We start from the raw sequence: 15,769 nt of genomic DNA on the forward strand, positions 1-15,769 counted from the left end.
AGACTGAACTATATGTTTCCTAGAAGAAAATAAACAGATTACAAATAAAAGATCTATGCTAATTAAAAGAGAGCTGAAATATTAATATCAGACACAGATTTCAGAGCAAAAAATATCACGAGGAATAAAGAAGACCATTTTATAATAAATAAAAGGGTCAATCCATCAAGACAACAAAACAATACTAAATGTTTATAGACATAACAGAACTTCAAAATATATAAGGTAAAAACTTATTGAAATGCAAAAAAATATAAACCTAATGAGAATGTAAAATGATGCAACCAATCTGGAAAGCAGTCTGACAGTTGCTCAAAGAGTTAAACATAGAGTTCATATAACCCAACAGTTCCACTCCTACACATATATCCAGGAGAAATAAAAAATGTACCCACACAAAAAATTTTATGCAAATACTTAAAGCAGTGCTATTCATAATAGCACAGTGGAAACAACCTAAATGTCCGTCAACTGATGAATAAATAAAATGTGGTATATTCATTCAGTGGACTATACTATTTGATCACAAAAAAGAACAAAGTACTGAGACAAACTAAGATATGAATGAATCTCTAAAACATGCTAAGAAGCCAGTCACAAATAACCATATACTACATTTCATTTCTATGAAATGTCTAAAATAGGCAAAATTATATATGGAGAAAGCAGTGTAGTGGTTGTCTATGGCATGTGTGGGTGGAGTGAAAGGGAGTAACTGCCAGTGGGCACTGGGTTTCCTTTTCAGAGTGATGAAAGAGTTCTAAAGCTGATTATGGTGATGGTTGTACAACTCTGTGAATATACTAAAAAACAACAGTAAACTTGAAACAGATGGATTGTATTATATGTAAATTATCATCTCAATAAAGTTGTTACAAAAGAAATAGATCCACAGTTACAGTCAGTGATCTCAGTACCCCTCTCTCAACTGACAGAAAAAGTAAACAAAAAACTAGTAAGGATATAGAAGACCTGAACAATACTACCAACAAAATTGATCTAAGTATTTTCTCAAAAGAAATAAAAACATATGTTCACACAAAGATATATACAAAAACGTTCGTGGCATCTTTATTCATTAAAAAAAAGATGTAATTCAAATGTCTCTGGGCAAGTGAATGAACAAACATTGTGTTACATGCATATAACAGAATACTAGCAAAGTCAATTAACAGAATGAAGTATTAATACACACAGCTACATGGATAAATCTCAAAATAAGTATGTTGAGTGAAAGAAACCAAGCAAAGCTTACACAACTCAATTTATATAAAACTGTCATCACAGTGAACAGGCAACCTACAGAATGGAGAAAATTTTTGCAATCTACCCATCTGACAAAGCGTTAATATTCAGAATCTATAAAGAACTTAAACATATTTACAAGAAAAACAAACAAACAACCCGGCCGGGTGCAGGGGCTCACGCCTGTAATCCCAGCACTTTGGGAGGCCAAGGCAGGCGGATCACGAGGTCAGGAGATTGAGACCATCCTAGTTAATACGGTGAAAACCCATCTCTACTAAAAAATACAAAAAATTAGCCAAGCGTGGTGGCGGGCGCCTGTAGTCCCAGTTACTCGGGAGGGTGAGGCAGGAGAATGGTGTGAACCCAGGAGATGGAGCTTGCAGTGAGCCAAGACTGCGCCACTATACTCCAGCCTGGGCGACAGAGCGAGACTCCGTCAAGAAAGAAAAGAGAAGAGAAGAGAAGAGAGAGAAAGAGACCGGGAGAGAGAGAGAGAGAAAAGGAAGGAAGGAAGGAAGGAAGGAAGGAAGGAAGGAAGGAAGGAAGGGAGGGAGGGAGGGAGGGAGGGAGGGAGGGAGGGAGGGAGGGAGGGAGGGAGGGAGGGAGGGAAAGAACGAACGAACGAACGAACCCCATCAAAAAGTGGGCAAAGGATATGAACAGACACTTCTTAAAAGAAGACATTTATGCAGCCAACAGACACATGAAAAAATGCTCATCATCACTGGCCATCAGAGAAATGCAAATTAAAACCACAATGAGATCCCATCTATCACACCAGTTAGAATGGCGATCATTAAAAACTCAGGAAACAAAAGATGCTGGAGAGGATGTGGAGAAATAGGAATGCTTTCACATTGTTGGTGGGAATGTAAATTAGTTCAACCATTGTAGACAGTGTGGTGATTCCTTAAGGATCTAGAACTAGAAATACCATTTGACCCAGCAATCCCATTACTGGGCATATACCCGAAGGATTATAAATCATGCTACTATAAAGACATACGCACACATATGTTTATTGTGGCACTATTCACAATAGCGAAGACTTAGAACCAACACAAATGTCCATCAATGATAGACTGGATTAACAAAATGTGGCACATATATACCATTGAATACTATGCAGCCATAAAAAAAGATGAGTTCATGCCCTTTGTAGGGACACGGATGAAGCTGGAAACCATCATTCTAAGCAAACTATCACAAGGACAGAAAACCAAACACCGCATGTTCTCACTCATAGGTGGGAGTTGAACAATGAGAACACATGGACACAGAGCGAGGAATATCACATACTGGGGCTGAGGGTGGGGGGCTGGGGGAGGGATAGAATTAGGAAAAATACCTAATGTAAATGACAAGTTGATGGGTGCAGCAAACCAACATGGCACATGTATACCTATGTAACAAACCCGTACGTTGTGCACATGTACCCTACAACTTACAGTATAATTTTAAAAAAAGAAAGAAAAGAAAAAACAGTTGTCTCATCACTACAGGAATTCTCTGTAACTCTCCACTGGAAACTAAACATTAAGGTGCTTATCACCTTATCACCTTTGGTTTGTCAAAACAAAACAAAAAGTATTCTTAAGACCTCTAAGAATACACTAATATTCACATTAAAGCAGAACTTATTTTAAGTATGCAAGTTTGACCCTCAAAATAACCAAAAGGTTTTACGACTCTGCAAGTTTATATATGTGATGGAAATAAAAACAATGAGGTTAAGAATTTTTAATTCTTTCATGCTTATTTAAGTATGGGGGATAGATTTCCTCTTTTAAAATTTGATTCTACAGAATCAAACTGCAAAATATACAATTTGATATACAACTACTAAAACAAATGACCAAATTCCACCCCATACAATAAACTCACTACTTATTTGACCATAATTATGTTCAACATTTAGAAATGTTCATTACTAAAAGACACAAGATGAAAATCAATTGTTCTACCTTATTAAAAGAATCTAAACATTTGTTTTTTATATTACTATAACTTTTATTTTCCTTTTTACCCTTAAACAACCCATATCAAGTTTCATCTCTATTGCTATTATCCCTATGAAATGTATAATTTTACCTAATACCATGTGTTGTTAAGATCTTTCAGTATAAGGCATCAAATTTTAGAAGAAATTATAGTGCACAGCAGCCTTTAAAAAATAAAAATTAAGTAATTTTTCACAGCTTTTTATATGTGCCTATTTCTTTGGAAAGTTAGTTTTTAAACAAAGTTAGCATGATTTATTCCAGATTATCCCCAGGTCAAGTATCTTAATACTAAAATGAGCAAAAGGAAGAGATGGGTAGAAATATGTTGTCATCCAAAACCATAAATCTATAAATAATCACAAATCAATGCATTTTTAGAGATTCTGGAATAGGGATGATAAATAAATCTCATCTCAAAGACGAACTCCAAGCAAATGGTAGTGGCTGTCTAAAGTACTCTGTTAAGAAAGTTTTTAAAACTAAGTCTAGCAGACACCATTTCCCATCTATCAGAATGCTAGATGTAGCATGAAAGACTTTATTGTTACTAGTTTAGATTCTTAACTTTGGGCTAAAGAGCATTTGATCAAATCACACACAAACCAAATGATTTTGAACAAGTCACTTAACTCTCAACAGTCTCACTTTCTTCCTCTAAAAAGCAAGAATCTTAACTATATCAAAAGTTTACCATAAGAATAAAATGTTAAAATGAAATAACATACATAAAAATGCTTTAAAAAGTATAAATCATACAAGTTATTATTATTGGGGTTTATGCCTCTTAAATATACTCAGAATTCTGATAAGTTGTTCTTACCAAGTTAGCAGCACTCACATTTGAAATATCTGAAGGGTCCATTTCATTTTCTATCCTTGCTTTCTCTGCTGGAAATTTTTCTTCATTTACTTGTAAAGGAGGTGTACCAGCTTGCAGCATAACTGAAACACACTCTGTATCAATGTGGACAGCAGGTATTTCAGAAGTTCGAACATAATTGTCTTGAATACTGCCAGAATTCTTCACATCATCCAATGTACTCACTGTGAACTAACAAAACGTAGAGAATGAATCAGAGATAATTTAAAAATACAAACTATTCCACTCTAGAAGAAGAGATGATTTTGCTTAACCTATGAAGAGGTACTTGATTGGATGACAGAAAATTTACTCATCTCTTTTGTATGTTTCAAGTGTAACAAAAGGACAGGGACCATTAAACACAAATTTTACTTGCATGCCTACTATGTACTGGGCACTGTCGAAAGTTTTCTAAGAAATTAAGCAATTTATACTGTAATTTTCTTGTAGTAGGCCAATTTGTGATGAGTATTTTATGTCCTTTGCAAAAGAAATCTAGTCACAAGTATGAGGCATTCACTGTATTATACTCATACAACCAAAAGTATTACATAGTCTTTTGCAAAGACTGTCTAATATCGAATGAGGACATTCAGCACTTTTGAAAAAATCCTGAAACCAATTTTTACAAAAATATATTTGGAGGGCATTTTACAAAAAAAAATTTATATTATTCTCTTCAGATAATACTAACATGATCTCAAAGTATCTTTGTTAAAAATTCATATGGTACATGAACCCAATTCTCAGATCTGAAAGAGAAAAGCATGACCTAAGGGTGAAGATTGAAAGCATGTAGTGTCTCATTATGACATTCATACACCTTAGATTTAGATATCTTCCCTATTCCCCTTTAGGAATATTTAATAACAAACCAACAGAAATGTAAATACAATATAAAAAAACAAATACTGGCGTAGGCTAAATACACATCCATTTTTTTAAAACCTTTCAATTTAGTAGAGTCAAGCCTTTATTTTTACTTTGGACAGAGAAGAGAAAGAACAGTACTGTGTTTTCCAATGATACTCCAAGTCAAAGAACTAAAATCTAAAATTATGAATTTAAAACTCACATCACTTCTTAAATAAACATTAGATAAACACTGCAGTGGCCATAAACCTCCCCCCAGTTTGATAAATTATTTATACAAATATCAAACTTGGCTAAGTCTCGTAAACTACTTTAAAAATTCTACTATTAGTCCGAACTTAAAGTGTCCCAAAGTGTTGATTTTAGCATAAGCATTATTTAAATTACATAACATTGTTTATATTGCTATCAACATTATTTATATGTTAGTCACCATGGTTTATAATCTTCTTGGCAATATTTATATTAGCATTAGTTATGTGTACACTACTCAATCCCACCTATTAAAAAACTCAGTATCATTTATATAACAAAATCAAAGCTAAACTATGAAGTAAAGACATTAATATGCTAATTCCATCTTTAGAATGACAGTGGAGAAAACAAATATCATCAACTTGGCTGCCATCAGCAGTGAACTTTTATACTGAAAAATTTTAGCAACAGTTTTACTTGTTGAAAAGTTCTATGTACAGATTATTCCTGAAATCTCAATAGCATATAGGTTTATTCACTACACACAACTGCATAATTTTTAGACTAAGTTATATTTTTTAGCTAAACACAGCAAAAATGCTGTTTGTTAAGTATTATAAAAAGTAGTTTATTCACTAAGTATCTCTAAAGTAGCTTACAACACTAAAGAGTTTCTTAAAGTTACATCAAACAAATGTATACCAATTAATTCCTATGCATTTAGGACTCTTCCATATTGTGAGAAATTAAAAAGCACATAAAATACTGCCCAAAAAGGAATTTGCAATCTCACACAGGCATAAAACCAATACACATTAAAGAGTTTATAGATCAGAAACAATGTTAAGAGTCATTCTCATCAGTAAAGGAAGATAAGGAATTTGAGGAGCATTTCCAGTTGAAAAAAATCCTACAGGTAAAAAGAGAAAGAATTTCAAAAAGTAGATATTATTCTGGACCAAAAACATTACAACCATTTTAAAACTGATCTATTTAGTTCCTGTAGTATGATATTTAAAAAAAAGCTCCTGTATTTTATTAGTCATTTTACATCAAATTACACCAACGGAACATGAACCTTCATATAAACAAATACCTAAAAGTATAAACTAGTACATCAAATAGGTAAAATAAACATCAACTCAACTCACAGAAGAAATACTGGGAATATTAACTTTAAGGAATTATATTAAATATTATCAGCAAATTACACTCAATTTTCAGTAAGCAGAATAAGTTCAAATTTTAACACAGCAAATGAGGCACAAAGACATCACCTTAACCAAGTACTCAAAGTTAATAACAAACCTAGCCAAACTGATATCACACGCCTCTAGATGTGACACTAAGGACAATCACTTTATTCCTATCAAAAATGCGTAAGCTAAATTGAACAATGTTCAATTTGAACATTGTTCAAACAGTGAACAAAGGACAATGTACAAAAAAAAAACCTACAATGTATTCTTCAAAACGATTAATGTCATGAAAGACAGGCTGAGAAACTATATCCAATGAAAAATATTAAAGAAACATATCAAACGAACTGAGTAATTCCACATTGGATCCTGGAGGACATTCTATTTTTAAAAAATTATTGGGAAAACTAAAAAACTTTAAATATAGACTATAAATTAAATAATACATATATATCAAATTCTCTGAATTTTATAATTGTAATGTGGTTATATAAATTTATTTGTTCTTTGGAGATCCATGCTCTAGGATTTAAAGGTGAATGCTTATGATGTTTGCACATTACTCTCAAATGTTAAAGCATTTAACATGTGTGTATAATATGTAACAAGAGAAAAGAAAAAAATATGGTAAATATTAATTTGTGAATGTGCGTGAATGGTATGGGAGGATTTCATTGTTCTATTCTTGCCACTTTTCTATAGGTCTATAGACCTGAAATTTTCACAGTAAGTTAAAAAATAAAGTACAAAACTAAGACATTCCAGTACACATGTACACATACCCCTTTGAAAAAGATAGTAAAAGGATTTTCAGAATGTACTACCTGGGTTTTTTCGGCAAGAGGATGGTCACAAGAGTGTAATGAGTCTTTGGGATGAGATTCTATAGTATTAGAAGATCCATCTCCAACAAATTCACCTTTCTGTATGCTTTCATCAGGTAAAAGACATACATTTTCTTTATCACTATCATCCTTTGATCTTGCAGCTTCTGTTGCCAATGAAACTTTTGGCAACACTGCTATTGATCGAGAACGAATAGGCCTTCCTCTCTGAACAGTCTCCCATCCTTCAGCATCTTTCCGTTCTATGCAATTAAAGCAAAAAACAAATCAAGATTTATTTAGATGATAAAAATATTTGGAAACTCATAGAATAAAGACATTTCCAATTTAATTCCCAACAAATAATATACAAACATGACAGTATTGTACAAAATGTATATTTGTATATACATATTTAAATAAATGTGTGTATAATTATCCCTACTTCACAAATGACAAAACTGAAATTCAGATTAAGGCTGACCTAATGTCAGATAGTCAGTGAGTAATAATAAATATTTAAATAGTGAATACTATGTGTGAGCACTGTTTTAAGTGCTTTATATATAGTATCTCTTTTAATCTTCACAATAATAAGATCAGTATTATCATACCCATTTAAGCAAGGAGGAAACTGAGACAAAGAGAAATTAAGTAATTTATCCCAGATCATGCACAGAGTAAAGGTAATGCCAAAATGCTAGTCTAGGTACATTGGTTCTGGTGTCCATCCTAATGGCTATATAAAAACTGTCTCTTCATCTTTCAGAATCCAAACATCTACCTCCAAAGTCCAAGTTCTTCCCTCTATCCCAGCACCAACAGCATACCTTGACTTAAATAAACTGTTTTTAGGATCATTAAATTATAGGATATTAATTGATAGCACCCCAGAGGATCTAGTCCAACATTTCACCACATATACATGGAAACTAAGGTCCTACGTTCAAAGCCACACACCAAAATAGCCTAAAATAAATCACAAAAAAATAGCCTAAAATAAATAAGAATCTTTATCTAAAATATGACAACATTGAAGTATAGTGGTGCTTACAGCCCCAATTTTAAATTTTTATTGGCTGATTACAGTCTTTCAAAACTAATATAAAGAATTCTAGTTCTGGCCAAAATGAAGTAACCATTCCTTCATTTTGGGCCCTCCATCTTACAATTAAAAACCCTAGTTAAAACACATTAAGCATAGGAAGACTCTAAGAGATAGACTACAGTAGACTGCCTTAGGATTTAGGGGACTTGAAAAGCAGCAAAGTGGTGAGTTCCCTGGGTTTCCTTACTGTCTCCTATATATTCCAGACAGGATGCTGCAACAGTCTCCAAAAACATCAACAGGCAAAGACAAAATAGGCATCAAGAAATGCCTCTTTTGCCAAGACAAAGCACAGAAAAAAGGGTGGCCTAACAAAACAGAAAATCTCTTTAGCAATACCCACTCGACTACAGCCAAACACCAGTGGAACCCCTGTTCCCCATAGTTTCAGTAGGGGTAAACTAGGAGCTTAACTTCCATCTCCTACCTAACACAAATAGATGGTACTCCAATTCCCCTATCCAAATAGCATCAGCAGGGCCCAGTGGTGAACAGAGCCTCCTCTCACTAGCTCTCACCCTCACCCAATATCAGCAGGGCCCTATAGAAAGCTGAGCTTCTGCTATCACCAGCATCAAGGAGGCAGAAAAAGTAGTTGGAGGCAGATTTGTTTGACACTGGGATTCCCCCTTTCCTTTTCCTTACGTCAGTAGAACCCAGCAGGAAGCTAGGATCCCACCCCAACCTACAGCAACAAGGTGGTATGAGTCAGTCCTGCTTCCACTTCTCCCCTCCTTAGTGTGAAGGTGATCAAGCAGGGAACCGAGCTTACAAAACTAGTAGGAGGAAAGGAAGTGATACAAGTCGGTTTGATACTTTTTCTGCAAAGTTATCACAAGACCAAGAACAATCTCAGAATCTGTGAGACAATATTTGAGTCTCACAGACAATACTGAAAAAGTATTGAAAAAATAATGGCTGAAAAATTCCTAAATTTAGTGAAACAGAGAAACTATGAATTCAAGAAAGTAAGTGAATCCCAAATATGATAAACCAAAAAAAGTCCATAGTAAGACACATCATAATTAAAGCTCTCAAAACTAAAGACAAAGAAAAATCATAATTAAACCTCTGAAAACTAAACACACACAAAAAAATCTTGAAAGCAGTCAGAAGACGTATTACCTATAGAGAAACATCAATTCAAATCATAGCAGATTCCTCATCTGAAACAATGGAAGCCAAGAGGAAGTGGCACATTTAGCAAGGGACTGAAAGAACCGCCCATTGTGAATTTTATTAATATATGTGGTGAACATATCCTGCAGAATGAAAGGAAAATAAAGGCATTCACAGATAAAGGAAAAACTAAGGGAATAAATCACTAGCAAAACTACCTTTAATAAATGGCTAAAGAAAGTTCCCAAAAGAGAAATGAAATAATGAAAGAAGGTTTGAGGCCAGGCATGGTGGCGCACACCTGTAATCCCAGCACCTTAGAGGCCAAGGCGGGTGGATTACCTGAGATCAGGAGTTCGCAACCAGCCTGACTAACATGGTGAAACCCCATCGCTACTAAATACAAAAAAATCAGCCAGGCGTGGTGGCGCATGCCTGTAATCCGAGCTACTTGGGAGGCTGAGACAGGAGAATCGCTTGTACCTGAGATGGGGAGGTTGCAGTAAGCCCAGATCACGCCATAGCACTCCAGCATGGGCAACAAGAGCAAAACTCCGTCTCAAAAAAGTATACAAATAAATAATAAAAGAAGGTTTGAAACTTCAAAAAGGAAAGAACATTGGAATGGTTAAAAATGGAAGTAAATACAGTTGCTCCTTAACTTACAATGTGGTCACTTCCTGATTAAACCCACAGTAAGTTGGAAATATAAAATCAAAAATGGATTTAATACACTTACCCTACCAAACATAACTAGCCTAGACTACCTTAAATACGCTGAGAACACTAACAACCTACAGTTGGGCAAAATCATCTAAAACAATGCTTATTTTATAATAGAGTGTTAATATAACTCACGTAATTTATTGAATACTATACTGATAGTGAAAAACACTTTCAGCTGTTGGGTAAGATTGCATGGCTACTCAAAATATGGTTTCTATTGAATGCATATTGCTATCACACCATCATAAAGTTGAAAAGTCATAAGTTGGGACTCATTTGTATAATTAGCCTTCTCATGAATTTTTGGATCATCTTTCATAGTAATGCAAAATTATATCATCAATTGAGGTAGTGCTCAATGTACACAGATAAAATATTTGAGATAATGATATTTTAAAAGTAGAGACAGTTAAGGAAACCAATTAAAAGGTAAGGTTTCTAAATTTCACTCACAGTGGGGTATGCCAGTATCAGTAGACTGTGATAAATCAGATATGTATAATGTAATACCTAAAGTAACCACTAAGGAAACTATACAAATCAATATTGTTTAAAACACTATGAATAAATCAAAAGAGAATCAAAAAAATTTTCAAGTAACCCATAGACAGGCAAGAAATGCAAAGCAGTTGAAAGAGAGAAAACAGAAATAATAAAATGAACAGATTTATCAATAATTAACTTAAATGTAAATGTTCTAAATATATAAATTAAATCACAGAGGCTGGGACTCTACAAACTCTTTAATTATTTAAACATATAAGTGTGTGTATGTGTATATATGTATATACATACATATACATACATATATACATATACATACATATATACACATATACACATATATACACTTATATGTTATATATATACACACTTATATACGTATAGTTTAAGTATGTTTTTAAGTATTAGTTTAAGTATATTTTTAAGTATATATATATATATATGTGTGTGTGTGGTCAAGCAGGGAGCTGAGCTTACAAAACTGGTACATAAGTATATACTTAGATATGTATATACTTAAAAATATACTTAAACTATATGTTATCTAACTCATCTAAATACAAAAACATAGGTAGGCTATAAGTAAAAGAAAAGATATACCATGCAAACATTAAGAATCAGTAGAGGGTAAGAAATAGAGAATCCTGAACAAAGAAAATTACTAAAGACAAAAAATACATTGGAGGCCAGGCGTGGTGGCTCAAGCCTGTAATCCCAGCACTTTGGGAGGCCGAGACGGGCGGATCACAAGGTCAGGAGATTGAGACCATCCTGGCTAACACAGTGAAACCCCGTCTCTACTAAAAAAATACAAAAAACTAGTCGGGCGTGGTGGCGGGCGCCTGTAGTCCCAGCTACTCGAGAGGCTGAGGCAGGAGAATGGCGTAAACCCGGGAGGTGGAGCTTGCAGTGAGCCGAGATCCAGCCACTGCACTCCAGCCTGGGTGACAGAGCGAGACTCCGTCTCAAAAAAAAAAAAAAATACATTGGATAATGATAAGAAGTATCATTCCATAATGAACACAAAACATTCCTAAATGTATAAATACCAAACAAATGAAACTCAAGATACACTGTGGAAAAACAGCAACTGACAGAACTATTGACAGAAAATCAGCAAATATATTAATATAAAAGAAATGAATAAGATCAACCAACAGAAAATGACATATATAGAAAAATCTATCCAACAACAGTAAAAAAAAAATTTCAAATGCTCACAGAACATTAACCATGATAAACCATATCTGTGGCATAAAATAAACTTCTGCAAGTATAAAATTACTGACATCACACAAAGTATGTTCACAATAGGAATGAAACAGGAACATTACTACAGATCTTCCAGCCATTTAAAGTATAAGAAAGGAATACTACAAACAACTTTATGCCAATAATTTCAATGACATGGAATAAATGGAGCAATCCCACAAAAACCACTTGCTACCAAAACTCAACAAAGATAAAACACACAATCTGAATAGCCCTGTAACTGTTAAAGAAACTCAATATGTAATTTAAAAGAAAGAGGTTTCTCTCAGCCCAGATGGTTTCTCTCACAAATTCTACTAAAAACTTTTTTAAAGATTCACACGAGTTCTATGGAAACTATTCCAGAAAATAGAAGAGAAGGGAACACATCCCAGGTTATCCAAAGCTAATATTGTTACCCTGCTTAAAAAAATTACACAGTACAAAAAAAAAAATAAACCAACATACCAAAACCTCTCATAAACTTAGATGCAAACATTTTCAACAAAATAACAGTATATAAAATATACCAATATATAAACTGAATTATAAGCTATGAACAAGTGAAATTTATTTCAGATATGCCATCCCAGTTCACCATTCAAAAACCAATCAATGGGGGAGCTTCAACCAAAACGGGTGAATAGGAACAGCTCCGGTCTGGAGCTCCCAGCGTGATCAATGCAGAAGAAAGGATTTCTGCATTTCCAACTGAGGTACCTGGTTCATCTCACTGGGACTAGTTGGACAGTGGGTGCAGCCCACGAAAGGCAAGCTGAAGGAGGGCTGGGCATCGCCTCACCCAGGAAGCACAAGGGGTCGAGGGATTTCCCTTTCCTAGCCAAGGGAAGCCGTGACAGACTGTACCTGGAAAAATGGGACACCCGGACACTCCAACCCAAATACTGCGCTTTTCCCACGGTCTTAGAAACCGGAAGACCAGGAGATTCTCTCCCGTGCCTGGCTCAGCAGGTCCCACACCCATGGAGCCTTACTCACCACTAGCGCAGCAGTCTGAGATCAACCTGCGAGGCTGCAGCTGGGCAGGGGGAGGGGCGTCTGCCATTGGTGAGGCTTGAGGAGGTAAACAAAGTGGCCAGGAAGCTCGAACCAGGCGGAGCCCACTGCAGCTCAGCAAGGCCTACTACCTCTATAGACTCCACCTCTGTGGGCAGAGCATACCTGAACAAAAGGCAGCAGAAACTTCTGCAGACTTAGACCTCCCTTTTGACATCTCTGAAGAGAGTAGTGGCATTTGAGCTCAGAGGATGCACAGACTGCTTCCTCAAGTAGGTCCCTAACACCCAAGTAGCCTAATTGGGAGATACCTCCCTGTAGGGGCCGACAGACACCTCATGCAAGTGGGTGCCCCTCTGGGACAAAACTTCCAGAGAAAGGATCAGGCAGCAATGTTTGCTGTTCTACAATATTTGCTGTTTCGCAGCCTCCACTGGTGATGCCCAGGCAAACAGGGTCTGGAGTGGACCTCCAGCAAACTCCAACAGACCTGCAGCTGAGGGACCTGACTGTTAGAAGGAAAACTAACAAACCGAAAGGAATAGCATCAACATCAACAAAAAGGACATCCACACCAAAACCTCATCTGTAGGTTACCAACATCAAAGACCAAAGGTAGATAAAACCACAAAGATGAGGAGAAACCAGAGGAGAAAAGCTGAAAATTCTAAAACCCAGGGTGCCTCTTCTTCTCCAAAGGATCGCGGCTCCTTGCCAGCAACAGAACAAAACTGGTTGGAGGATGACTTTGACGAGTTGACAAAAGTAGGATTCAGAAGGTCAGTAATAACAAACTTCTCCAAACTAAAGGAGCATGTTCTAACTCAACGCAAGGAAGCTAAAAACATTAAAAAAAGGTTAGACGAATGGCTAACTAGAATGAACAGTGGAGAGAAGACCTTAAATGACCTGATGGAACTGAAAACCATGGCAAGGGAATTTCATGATGCATGCACAAGCTTCAATAGCTGATTTGATCAAGTGGAAGAAAGGATATCAGTGACTGAAGATAAAATTAATGAAATGAAGTGAGAAGACAAGATTAGAGAAAAAAGAGTAAAAAGAAACGAAGAAAGCATCCAAGGAATATGGAACTATGTGAAAAGACCCAATCGACATTTGACTGGTGTACCTGAAATGGATGGGGAGAATGGAAACAAGTTGGAAAACACTCTGCAGGATATTATCCAGAACTTCCCCAACCTAGCAAGGCAGGCCAACATTCAAATTCAGTAAATACAGAGAACACAACAAAGGTATTCCTCAAGAAGAGAAACCCCAAGAAACATAATTGTCAGATTCACCAAGGTTGAAATGAAGGAAAAAGTGTTAAGGGCAGCCAGAGACAAAGGTCGGGCTACCCGCAAAGGGAAGTCCATCAGACTAACAGTGGATCTCTCAACAGAAACCCTACAAGCCAGAAGATAGTGGGGGCCAATATTCAACATTCTTAAAGAAAAGAATTTTCAACCCAGATTTTCTTTCTTTTTTTTTTTTTTTATTATACTTTAAGTTCTAGGGTACATGTGCACAGCATGCAGGTTTGTTACATATGTATACACGTGCCATGTTGGTTTGTTGCAGCCATTTACATTAGGTATATCTCCTAATGCTATCCCTTCCCCCTCTCTCCACAATAGGACCTGTTGTGTGATGTTCCCCTTCCTGTGTCCCAGTGATCTCATTGTTCAATTCCCACCTATGAGTGAGAACATGTGGTGTTTGGTCTTCTGTTCTTGCGATAATTTGCTGAGAATGATGGTTTCCAGTTGCATCTATGTCCCTACAAAGGACACGAACACATCCTTTTTTATGGCTGCATAGTATTCCATGGTGTATATGTGCCACATTTTCTTAATCCAGTCTGTCACTGATGGACATTTGGTCAACCCAGAATTTCATATCCAGCCAAATTAAGCTTCATTAGTGAAGGAGAAATAAAATCCTTTACACACAAGCAAATGCTGAGAGATTTTGTTACCACTAAGCCTGCCTTACAAGAGACCCTGAAGGAAGCACTAAACATGGAAAAGAACAAACGGTACCAGCCACTGCAAAAATATGCCAAGTGGTAAAGACCATCGATGCTAGGAAGGAACTGCATCTACTCACAGGCAAAACAACCAGTTAACATCATAATGACAGAATCAAACTGACACATAACAATATTAACCTTAAATGTAAATGGGCAAAATGCCCCAATTAAAAGGCACAGACTGGCAAATTGGATAAAGAGTCAAGACCCATCAGTGTGCTATATTCAGGGGACCCATTTCATGTGCAGAGACACACATAGGCTCAAAATAAAGGGATGGAGGAAGATCTACCAAGCAAATGGAAAGCAAAAAAAAAAAAAACCAGGGGTTGCAATCGTAGTCTCTGATAAAACAGACTTTAAACTAACAAAGATCAAAAGAGACAAGGCCATTACATAATAGTAAAGGGATTGACTCAACAAAAAGAACTAACTATCCTAAATATATATGCACCCAATACAGGAGCACCCAGATTCATAAAGCAAGTCCTTAGAGACTTACAAAAAGACTTAGACACCCACACAATAATAATGGGAGACTTTAACACCCCACTGTCCATATTAGACAGATCAACAAGACAGAAGGTTAGCAAAGATATCCAGGACTTGAACTCAGCTCTGCACCAAGCAGACCTAATAGACATCTACAGAACTCACCACTCCAATTCAACAGAATATACACTGTTCTCAGCACCAAATCGCACTTATTCTAAAACTGACCACATAATTGGAAGAAAAGCACTCCTCAGAAAATGTAAAAAAAAAAAAAATCATAACAAACTCTCTCTCAGACCAGAGTGCAACC

General features: G+C 35.8%; 1 protein-coding gene across 28 annotated transcripts in view; it reads right to left on the reverse strand.

Annotated features, from left to right (window-relative positions):
* SCAPER (S-phase cyclin A associated protein in the ER) overlaps positions 1-15,769 on the reverse strand; it is a 568,707-nt gene that overhangs the window by 425,718 nt on the left and 127,220 nt on the right. For 14 of the 28 annotated variants that reach the window (XM_077939992.1, XM_077939985.1, XM_077939995.1 and 11 more), the window contains 2 exons: positions 7,205-7,467; positions 4,072-4,302 (listed from right to left, as the gene is read on the reverse strand). In XM_077939992.1, coding sequence (XP_077796118.1) covers positions 4,072-4,302; positions 7,205-7,467 — 494 coding nt within the window. The remainder of the gene's footprint in view (positions 1-4,071; positions 4,303-7,204; positions 7,468-15,769) is intronic. The other 14 variants (XM_077939989.1, XM_077940001.1, XM_028851192.2 and 11 more) reach the window with 1 other exon arrangement.

Source organism: Macaca mulatta, chromosome 7, assembly GCF_049350105.2.
Source record: "Macaca mulatta isolate MMU2019108-1 chromosome 7, T2T-MMU8v2.0, whole genome shotgun sequence".
NCBI classification, from domain to species: domain Eukaryota; kingdom Metazoa; phylum Chordata; class Mammalia; order Primates; family Cercopithecidae; genus Macaca; species Macaca mulatta.